Genomic DNA, 11,412 nt, shown 5'->3' on the forward strand with positions numbered 1-11,412 from the left:
AAGCGGTGTTCGCTTCTTCCCCGCTCACCGCGTGACCAGGGCGTAGCTGTGGTACCGCGGAAGGGCGGGTAATACGCAGGCGCTCTCTTCCCGCGGCACGTGAGATGAGGCACTGCTGGCCCTCTCGTGAGGCAGGCGGAGAGCGCGCGGGCCGGGCGAGGTTCGGCGGCTCCTAGCGACGTACGAAGTGCGGCTGAAGACCGGACAAAATTCAGCGTGGCTGGACAGCCATGCTCAAGCACTGCTGTGCTCCGAACTGTTCCAATACTGCCAGCCGGCTAGGTGCGGACAACCGCCCTGTGAGCTTCTACAAGTGAGCGCAAGCGCGGGGCGGGGCTTGCAGGGAGGCAGGGCCCTGTGGGGGGCGGGGCCAGAGGATAAATACAACTGTCTGGCACCTGGTCCAGCTTGCAGGTCTGTGTACAAGCAGGTTTAGCAGATTGAAGAGACGGTATCTCAGCATTTCACCAGCAAGCACGGCACATACAAAGGTGCAGATGTGTGAAACAGCGGAGCTAGCCAATTAACTACAGTTAGTGAACAGGGCGGGCAGAAGAAGGGGAGTGCTGTGGAGGGAAAAATAAGGTTGAGCCAGTATCTGTAAGAGCCTTCAGCTGTCTACGCGCCATTCCCACGAATTTGAGGCATCTCAAACTCAAAACATCTGAAACCGGGCTCCTGATCTTGTCTGCCTCAAAACTTGCACAACTTTTCCTGTCTCAGTTAATAGCTTATTCCATCCTTCCTGTTGTTCAGGCTAGAAATTTTAGAGTCATCTTTACCTCTTCTCTTTCCTCTCACTTGAGAAAGTAAAAATTAGCTTGAACTGTAAAAACAAAAACAAAAAAACTGCATCCCCATTTATTTGGCTGGAATAACAGACACGGAAAAAAGCCAGATAAAGAGTTAATAGGAAAAATATTTCTATATTTTTCTCAGGGACATGCTGCAGATGTAAAGTGACACAGCTCCCCTTCTTTTAGTGACCACTGCATTCTTACTAGGAAACTTTGTTCTCTAAAATCATAGATTATCACAAACTTTGCTCTTTGAAGTTATATCAGTAAGAATGAAACATCTCACTTATAACGCCTGGGGGAGTTAAGTCGCTTTGACACAGAGAAGCAGCCTCTATTTACAATCCAGGTGCAGAGCTTTGGGTAAGGCATTTCTGGACACAGTGTTCCACATCTATCTAAACTTTATTGCTTCCAAGGGGACAGGACCTTGGGCCCACTTCATAATCCAGACTTGATATTTATTCCCTTACACACAGTTCTACTTTGCTTTGACCCTATCCACTTTTATTTACATCTCATATAAATATCACCCTTCTCCTAAATAATATCTGTCTTTTCCTTTGTTTGGTGAGACACCTCACAGTACCTCTGGTATGCAGTCTCCCTCATTGCTGTGGTAAATAAACCTGACGTTGTCGGACTACAGGTTTGTTAGTCTAACGGGGCCAGGACACAAGAGCATATGCTGTTGGCTCTCCCTTCCCTTTAAAATCTAACTAGAATTGACCACTTCTAACTTCCTTCTCTGCCCCACCCTAGTCCTAGCCATCATCACCTGCCACCTGCACTATTTTAGTAGCCTCTTTGTTGGTCAACCTGCTTCCACAGTTTGTTCCCCACATGCAGTCACAGGGAACCAGTGAACACCTGAGTCAGATCAGGGCCCTCCTCTGCTCAGATCCCTCTCCTGGCTTCCATTTCACTCTATAAAAGACAAGAAGGTAAGGCTAAAGTAGGCAGTAAGCAGGCCTATAAAGCCCTACAGGAACTAGATCCCCAATACTGGCATGACCTCATCTCTCTCCTGCCCCTTACTCACTCTGCTGCAGTGTCATTGGCCTGCTTGATGCTCCTCTAGCACACCAGGAACATTGTTGCCCAGGGCCTTTGCTTGTGCTGTTCCCCCTTTCTGGAAAGTTCTTCCCTTTGTGATCACTACTCTATATAAAATGATAACCCTCTCCCAGATCCTATCTGTCTCCTGCTTTATTTTTCCCTTTAACGTCGCTAACTGGCATACCACATATTGTCTCCCGCACTAGACTGTCAGCTCCATGAAGGTGAGGATTTTTGTCTGTCTTATTCTCTTTTGTGTCCCCCACGCCTAGAACAGTGCCTGGCACATAATCGGTGCTCAGTGCATATCTACTGGATGAATTCAATGAATGCATTTCAAATGGGCTCCCCAGGAAACCCAGCAGTTCAGGTTCCTTGAGCGACCCTGGTACAGGGTAGGAGGATTGCAGAGGAGTCTTTAAACCTAAATCAGTGTGTCTAGATTTGCTTTTTAAAATATATCACTCTGGCACCATTTGTTAATTCAGCAACTCTGAGTGTCTCCCGGAGTTAGCAAGCCCCTGCTGAATACAAATCTTGTTCCTGACAGATCTTGTTCCTGCCCTGAAAGAACTCACTGATAGGTGAGGGGTCAAAATTGAAGAACTGAATACACAATTTGGGCATCATCCATAATCCTTTTCTTTAGTACCATCGCCCCCAATCTAGTGCATTAACTCATCCTTTGACTCTACCCTCCAAACACGTTCCTATCCTGCAACAATCACAACAAAACCCCTAACACCTTTACAATGCAGTTATAAATGCAAATGGGAAAATCTTAATTAAACTAGTAGGAAATAAGAAAAAGAAAACTCATGTTCCCAGTCTGACAACTTCTCACCTCTGCTGTCATAGCATAGTCCAGGTTGCCATCATCTCTTAATGAGACACTGTTATAGCTGTTTGCTGATCTCCCTGCTTTCACTCTTACCTCCCTTACAACAACATACTTACTTAGACATCACTCACTGTTTGCCAGGCTCTGTTCTAAGTGTTTACATATAATAATGAGAAGAACAATGACAACTGTACATAGTAGCCAGATGACTTTATAAAAATCAGTTTATGCCTGTGTTATGTAAGTCCCACCAGTGGCTGTCAGGCTGTTTCTCAAACAGGCCAATCCATTTCCGCCTCAAATCCCACCCCTGAGTCAGTCTTGCAGAAGCCACTTAACTGAGAATTGGGTGAGGAGCAGTTTCTCAAGGAGATTCAGGAGAGGGCATGGACGCCAGGTAGGAACAAGGTGAAACAAATCGAGGGAAGTGGCTCCCAGGGAATAACTTAAAAGCCTGCCCAACAGCCAAAGGAAACAGTTCTGTTTTAGGCCCCTTCAGGAACAAATGACAGTCATCTCTGATGGGGGAGGGGAATTGCATCTGGTTGGCAGTAACAAAGTCCTGAAATAATAGTAGCTTAAAGAAATTATGGGGTGTGTAGGAATCAGCATGGTTAAGTTATGTTGCAGTAACAAACTCACAAAATCTCAGTGGCTTACTATAACAAAGGTTTATTTCTTGTTCACCCTATGTCCTTTGCAGGTCATTTGTGGCCTTACTTTATACTTTCTTAATTGGGGATTCAGGCTAAAGGAGATGCCTTTACATGGAATATTGCTGGTGTTGTGGGAGGGGGAGAAGAAAAAGTGGAGAGAATCATCCAGTAGCTCCTGGCAAATTATACATTTAGAAGTGGCCCATTGTCACTTTTACTCCTTTGGTCAAAATAAGTATATGGCAAGCCTCGGATTAATGGAATGAAGATGTGTAATTTTCATGTGGGAAAGGGCAGCAAGTATTTTGAACAATGATACAGTCTACCACAGGATTTATCTTTCCATCATATAAAACAAGTATGGAGGTTGACAGACCAGCACCGGCGTGGAGGCTCCCACAGTCATCAGGGATGAGGGTCCTATCTTTCTGCTCTGTCATCCTTAGCCGGCCACTTCCATCCAAGATGGCTGTGTGTCACAGCCATCATACCCTACCATTCCTAGTAGGAAGAAAAGGGAAGGGAGGAAGAGCAAAAGGAATTCAACTCTAAAATGAGTCATCCCCTTTTACAAAGTCTTCCTAGAAATCCCACCCAATTTTGGGTTCTTTATCATTGGTCTGGGAAATGTAGTCATTTAGGGGGATCTTTAACCACCTGAAGAAATATTGAGTTATGTTATTAAGGAAGAAAAGAACTTCTAGCAGTTATAGGTAAGATGACCAACGAAACTAAAATATTCTATAAAAAAGGAGGACACTGGCTGACCACTTAAGGCGGATATTTAGAGAGGGCTATTGCCAATTATAAATGTTGCCGTCTAGAGGAACAAAAGAGAATAACAAGACCAAATTAGAAAGAAATGGGGTTTTTTTGTTGTTGATGTAGTTGTGTTTTTTGTTTTTTAATGATATTCATTTTCCTCCTTTGCCCCAGAGCTGCTCTGATTCCATTTGAGAACCACTTTGCATTTAAAGTGCCATCCCAGATGTTTCACATAACTTGAAAGTATTCATTGGCCAAGACTTAGTTATGTGGTCTCACCTAGCGGCAAAGGAACATGGGAAACAGTCTTTTAGCACGGCATATTATGGCCTCAATAAATTTGGAGTTTTGTTAGTATGGAAAAGGAGGAGAGTGGATATGGAGTAATTAGTTGGAAGTCTTGGCCCCAGAGGGGTTGAGAAGTGCTTCTGCAAGAGATTTCCTGTATGTGTACAGGCAAAATGGGGCTGGTGAGAGCATTTGGATTCCACACTGAGTCTAAAAGGACTGCAGCAGCCAGAGTTCCTGGCTGTGGGCCTTGGGGTTCTGGTCTACGGGTGCCATCAGGTGTCACAGCTCTTTTCTGAGTCAGCTCTTCTGTTCTCTTTCACCAGCTGCTCCCTCCTTTCTCTGTCTGCCTTTTGCCTGAGAAATCTTGCTCCCATCTCTGTCCATCTCGTCCACCTCCTCTCCACTGGTGGCCTCTTTATTTTTATTTTTTTATGTGTCCTTCCCTGTGTTTCTCTATCCAAATACAAGCAAATCTGAATATATGTGCTTATTTCCTTCTTTATTATTGTACTAGTTTCCTATGGCTTCTGTAACAAACTTGGTGGCTTTAAACAACAGGAATTATTCTCTCACAGTCTATATCAGTTTTACTGAGCCAAAATCAAAGTGCTGGCAGGGCTGCATTCCCTGGGAGGCTCTAGGGAAGAGTCTGTTCCTTGCTTCTTCCAGTTTCTGGTGTCCACAGGCATTCCTTGGCTCACTCCACCCTCTGCTTCCATGGTCGCATCACTTTCTATTCTTTTGTCGTAATTTCTTCTGCCTCCTTCTTTAAGGGAATGCATTTAAGGCCAACCTGGATGATGATCTAGGATCATTTCCCCATCTCAAGATCCTTAATCCTATTTTTTGTCACAAAACATAATATTCATAGGTTCTAGGGACATAGATATCTTTTGGAGACCATGATTCAGCCTACCACAATAACTAAAAGCTAGTATATTCTATTTGGAACCTTGTGTTTTTCACAGAGTATATGCCTAACAATAGCGTGTCAGTTCCCAGAGTGCTTCCACAGTCTATTTTAGAGCTGTTTAGTACTCTTTCGTGTACATGTGTCTGAGTTTATTTACCCTTTCTCCTATAGATGGTATTGTCCCCCCACTCTCTAATACTTCTACTCTTCCTTTTTAACAAAGAGAGCAGGCCTCATAGCCCTCAGCAAGTAAAGGTATCCCAGTGTTTTTATGGTTCACTTCTATTTATGGAATTGATACTGGTTTTCCATTTGCAATTTTGTATAAAATTTCTCTTTCAGATATCTTTAACACTTGAATTTGGTCAGTTTTAAGAAAAATATTAAGTCAAAGGTGGGATGTGGATGACTGACCGTAATAGTTATGCTGTGTAACAAACTATCCCAAAATTTAGCAGCTTAAAATAAATGTTTAATGTCTCTGTTTCTGGGAGCAGCCACAGGACAAACTGGCCAGAACTTAATCATGTGGCCACCTCTGACTGCAAATGAAGCTGAAGAATGAGGTTTTTATTGTGGATAGCCTTGAACCCAGGTCTAAATAGAAAATGTATTCCTTTATAGATGTTGGGGACAAGTGGCACCAAGGCGGTTAGGAGTGGTGGGGGCTCCCCTAGAGGCTACTTTATCAGATAATCCCTACCCACTCTCACTGGGAAAGCTTTTATTTCGTTCATTTTTTAAAAAAACTTTTTTCAGTTTTAATTTTTAATTGTGGTGAAATACACAGAAACAAAATCTACTGTCTTAACTAATTTTAACTGTACAGTTCTGTAGTATTAAGTATATTCATATTATTGTGCAGCCAATCTCCAGAACTTTTTTTATCTTGTAAAACAGAAACTCTATACTCACTGAACAACTCCTAGTTTCCCCTTCTCCCTGGTTCCTGGCAACCACCAATCTAGATTCTGTTTCCATGAATCCGAATACTCTAGATTCTTCATATAAGTGAAATCCTATAGTATTTCTTTTTTTGTGAGTACGACTGGCTAATTTCACTTACTATAATGTCCAAAGTTTCATCCATGTTATACATACAATTAAGAATAATACTTAATTGTATGTATATACCACATTTTGATAATTCATCCATATGTTAATGGACACTGGGTTTCGTCCACCTTTTGGCTATTGCAGATAATGCTGTTATGAACACGAGTCTGCAAATATCTCTTCAACACCCTGCTTTCATTTCTTTTGGGTCTGTATCCAGAAGTGGAATTGCTAGATCAGATGGTACTTCTGTTTTTTATTTTTTGAGGAACCGCTATACTGTTTTTATAGAGGCTGCTTCATTTTACATTTCCAAGCAGTGCACAGGATTCCACATCCTCGTCAACACTTGTTATTTTCTGTTTTTTATTTTATAGTAGCCATTCTAATGGTTATGAAGTGATATCTTGTGGTTTTGATTGGCATTTTCCTAATGATTAGTGACATTAAGCATCTTTTCATATGCTGATTGGCCATTTGTATATTTCCTTTGTCTATTCACGTTCTTTGCCCATTTTTAAAGGGGCTAATTGTTTTTGTTGTTGTCTAAAAACTTTAACAGGAGTTTTCAAACATACACAAACAATAGAGTTGTATAAATGAATCCTCATGTATCCATCACTCAGTTTTACCAGTTGTCAACATTTTGCCAGTCTTTTTCATCCACCTTTCTCCCTCATACACCTTTAATGCAGTATTTTAAAGTAAATTCTAGACTTTAGGTCTTATACCCATAAATATTTCAGAATGCTTTTCTAACAGGTGTCTATTTTTAAAGCATAAATAACAATTATCTCACCTAGCAAAGTTAATTTCTCTAATTATCTAACGTCTAATTCAAGTTCAGTTTTCCACAACTATGTTAAAATGTCTTTTTACAGAGTAGTTTGTTGCAAAACGGGGTTCGCATCCTGCATTTGGGTTGCTATTTCTTAAATCTCTTTTAATCTACAACCACCCTACTCCATTCCACCATGAATGTAGAATCTCCCACATTCTAGAGTTGTCCGATTTTATAAACTGCTCCCTCAGTTTCATGTGGAGAAACAGACTGTGGCAGGGAGTGGCAGTGGGCAGGGAGAGCAGGAAGGAGGCTGCTGCAAAAACCATCTCCAGAAAAGGATGGAGGCTGAATGGGATGAGCAGCAGAGGTGGGAGAGGCAGGTTGATGCTGGGTGTTTAAAAGGTGGAGCGGAAGAATGCAATATGGGTAGGAGGTAAAGAGAGTTTGAGTGGGATGCAGAGGTTTGGAGTCCAGGGAGCTCTGGGTGGGAGCGTTCTCAGGGAGTGGTGGGGTTGGACCTGATATGGCGACCCCCTCACCCGGCAGGTTCCCACTGAAGGTTGGACTCCAGCTGCAGGCCTGGCTGCGGCACATGGGCTGTGAGCACTGGGTGCCCAGTTGCCACCAGCACCTGTGCAGTGAGCACTTTACACCCTCCTGCTTCCAGTGCCGCTGCGGTGTACGCTACCTGCGACTGGATGCAGTGCCCTCCATCTTTTCTGGGGCACCAACAATCAAGGTAAGCACTGGGAGGTCTCGCTGCTGGAGGCTGACCATGTCCCCCGACCCCACCCCCCACCCCCCACTTTCCCCACCTAGGAAATTATCTGTGGAGTCTGATCCCTAGCCCTCATCTCCTGAGGGAAGTCCCTCCTAGAGACTGACCCTTAGTCATCCCCTTCGGAGGGAAGTTCTCTCCTAAAGTCTAGCCTTACCTGAGGGAAGTCCCCCTTGGAGTCTGGCCTTCCCCCAAGTCTTCCCTCCTGAAGAAATCCCCTTGGAGTCCGCCCTCCACCCCATGCCTTGTCTTCCAGAAGCAACGGAGTCCTTGAAGCTACACAAAAAGCCTCTGCCTCCGCAGGAGGCCTCGTCCCTGTCTCTGGGCCCAGCTGTCAAGGCACCTGGCCCTATGCACCCGGTGATGCTGGGACCAGCATCCGGAGACCTGGAGGCCACGGCCGCCAAGTTCCTGTTCCCCTTGATTATTTCGCAGGCTCCTGCAGGGCCACGCCCTGGAGTCCCCGCCAAGCACCCCCAGGCTGGACTAGGCTCGGCCCTGGGAGTGCTCCAGTCCAGCAGCAGGCGCAGAGGCTGCAGCAGTGCCAGGAACGGCAGCGGGTGCAGCTTCGGGCTCTAGAAGAGCTGGCACAGCAGCTGTGCAGGGAGAGCCTGGTGGCGCAGGCCTGCGGGGGCCTGCTGCACAGGGTGAGTGCTGCCTGTCCGGCCCACACAGCATGTGTGTTTTCATTTAAGCTACAGCATAATATTTAAAAATCAGAACATTTGACCCATTTTCAAATTTCTGGCTTTTCTTGGAAAAAAAAAAAAATCAATCTGGCAATGCCAAGCAACTATTGGGTCAGATGAGTAGCTGTTTCATTTATTAATATTTAAGGAGCCCTTACTCTCTGCCAGACAGTTAATAACTTAACTGAAAACTCACTATGATTTTGATACTTGTCCCCATTTTCCAGATGAAAAAACTGAGGCACAGAATGATATGGTAACTTGCCAAAAGTCAGGCAGCCAGTAACTACCCAGAGCCAGGATTCAAACCACATTCTGGCCCTAGAGGAGGTCCGCCTGTGCCCTTCTCTTGGAGAGTCCCTGGCCCCTATAGAGCTTGAATTTGCAACCCTTCTACTCGAGTCCCCCATACCCTATCTAATCCCTTTTGCCACTCTATTTTACTGCTGAGTATTTTGAGAGTGGGGAGGGGTTCATGTCTTTAAAATTCAAAGTTTGACCAGGCTTTTTCTCTGCTTAAAACCCCAAGGCCAAGCTTGAGGTCCCAGGGCTCTGGCCTTTCCTGGTTTCAGAAAGAGGCCCCACAGTACCTCTGAGCTAGGGTGTCTCAACCTGACAGCCAAGGAGTTGGACATGGCCCACAGATATTGTCTGTATGACTTCAACAATGCGTAAAATAATTTCTGGTCTTTTCTGAAGGCTCAGCAGATCTAGCAGCACTGGGTTCATATTCCCAGTTAGTAGAAGTCAGCTGGAGCCGCAATGTGGCTGCCCCTGGAGGCTTTATACTGGATACCATGGCCCTGAATCATGCTGGGGTACTAGAGGGACATACAGTGGGGCAAGGACAAAGCTCAGGCTCAGGCCTGGGGCTCTTCATGAAGCCTGACAGGGCCCCTGGACTTAGCGCTTTTCTCTGCCTCCCCTTTCCAACTTGATCTCTGTGTCTTGATCTCCTTTTTCCTCCACATTCATCTTTGTCTTTCTATCCCCAATCTCTTCTCTCATTTATCTCTCCCTTTCCCCATGTCTCTTCATCTGAATCTTTCTGTGTCCCCCATATGTATGTCCTGTCTCTCTTACCCTACATTTCTCCTGTCCCCTGCATCTCTCTCCGTTTCCCTATACCTCTTTGCTCCCCCACGAATGCTACTCTGGCTCTCATATCTGTTTCCCTGTTTCCTCATCTCTCTCTACCCACATGTCTCTGTTTCCTGATACCTCCCTCCCACCTTGGCCTCCCTGTTCCTCATCATTCTCCCCTTCTTCCCTCCCCCCATGGCCCTGTCTTATCCATCTCTACCACTTATTTGCCTGGGACTACCCAGCTCTTTGGACCTGAGGAATCCCAAGTCTTCACGTGACATCATCTTTGGAGAACCTGACATAGTTGTGGTCCTTGCCCAAGGTCCTGCACCTCCCAAACTGGATGCCAAGCCTGAGCTCCTGGATACTCAGATCACCAGTGCATAAGGACCAGGACAGATAATGTCACCGGACAGATGACAGAAGACAGGAAGAGACTGATCACATAAGGGCTTGGCCCAATTCCACCACCCACCCTGTGGCATAGCAGTGCCTCCTTCAAGGGCCTGGTTCCCATCACCCCTTTCCAGGGACCCCACCCTAAGTTTCAAAAACTTAGGGCCAAGATGGGCCCAAGACTCCCATCAGTCCTGATTCCCTTGGGTACAAGGTGCCTGTCATCCTCAGCTCAAATCTTTGCAGTCAGTAAAACAGCCTCAGAGCAGAGCAAGCGTTGTTTGCAGACAGTTGTACCTGCTTCTGAAGAGCCCCTCAAACCCCTTGCCAAGGCTGGTGCTGAGTTCAGAATACATACAGCAAGTAAACACAGCAGACAAAATCCTGCCCTCATGGTGCTCATATTCTGCTTGAGTAGAAGACGTACTAGTAACCTAATAAACAAGATAATTTCAGATTCCAATAAGTGCTATAAAGACTGAATGAAATTGTAATGAAGCAGGGGTAGTGGTGGCGATGAAGAGGAATTTCTAAGGAGACAACGTTTGAGCAGAGACCTGGATGATGAGAAGGAGCCGGGCTGGAAGGCATGTGGGCTGGATGTTCCAGGGAGAACAGCCCCTGCAAATGTCCAACATCTAGGATGTCAGCTGGAGGAGGGCAGTATTGCTATGGTGAAAACTGAAGCAGGGAGGAAAGTGTATGGGTGTGGTGGGGTGTGTGCAATTTTAGAGCAGAGGAGGTCTCACTGAAAAGGCACCAATAAGTAAAAACCTAAAAGGAGAAATAGGAAACCTGGTGGCTGGGGGAGGAGCATTTCAGGCAGAGAAGGAAAAGGCTATGCAACGGTCCTGGGGTGAGGAAGAGCAAGGATTCCAGTGTGGTTTGAGTAGATTGAATGAGGGGGGAGTGAGAGGTGATATTGGAGAGATACATGGGAAACTTCACATGGGGCTTGTGGTTGAGAACACTGGCTTGTACCTCGAGTAAGGTGCAGCAAGCAGATGCTAAGACCCTCTGGCTGCATATAGGGGGAAGGGAGGAGCAGGGAGAACAAGAAAGAGGCTGCTGCCACAGTCCAGGTGGGAGAGGATGAAGGATAGACCAGGATGAGGGCCTGGGGTGGGTGGTGAGGGATAAAATTCTGGAAATATTTTGGAGATGGAGCTATTGACCCTGCCCAATAGAAGGATGAGGGGGGAGAGGGGGTTGAAGACAGTCACCCAACCCTATTCAGGCTGGGGTTATTGTGGGCAGTGCAGGCCACAGCCAGGCAAGTGTGAAAACCAAGCCAGATTGAT

At 45.6% G+C, this 11,412-nt stretch overlaps 2 protein-coding genes across 2 annotated transcripts in view; both read left to right on the forward strand.

Annotated features, from left to right (window-relative positions):
• Positions 1-182: 182 nt before the first annotated feature.
• Positions 183-8,369, forward strand: THAP8 (THAP domain containing 8). The gene is made up of 3 exons (XM_025040626.1): positions 183-313; positions 7,709-7,901; positions 8,197-8,369. The coding sequence occupies exons 1-3, from the start codon at positions 231-233 to the stop codon at positions 8,212-8,214; spliced, it is 294 nt and encodes a 97-aa protein (XP_024896394.1). The 5' UTR covers positions 183-230; the 3' UTR covers positions 8,215-8,369.
• Positions 8,370-8,459: 90 nt separating this feature from the next.
• CLIP3 (CAP-Gly domain containing linker protein 3) overlaps positions 8,460-11,412 on the forward strand; it is a 14,065-nt gene continuing 11,112 nt past the window's right edge. Inside the window, exon 1 of the mRNA XM_015598769.2 lies at positions 8,460-8,587. The gene's annotated coding sequence lies outside the window, so the exon portion shown is untranslated. The remainder of the gene's footprint in view (positions 8,588-11,412) is intronic.

This window comes from Pteropus alecto, unplaced genomic scaffold (genome assembly GCF_000325575.1).
Source record: "Pteropus alecto unplaced genomic scaffold, ASM32557v1 scaffold281, whole genome shotgun sequence".
Classification (NCBI taxonomy): domain Eukaryota; kingdom Metazoa; phylum Chordata; class Mammalia; order Chiroptera; family Pteropodidae; genus Pteropus; species Pteropus alecto.

What these genes read in the sequence shown, in the direction of transcription:
- THAP8 (XM_025040626.1), top strand. Translation starts at nt 231, where the DNA reads ATGCTCAAGCACTGCTGTGCTCCGAACTGTTCCAATACTGCCAGCCGG. An exon ending in CGCCCTGTGAGCTTCTACAA is followed by an intron (nt 314 to 7,708) that starts GTGAGCGCAAGC and finishes CTCACCCGGCAG; the next exon opens with GTTCCCACTGAAGGTTGGAC.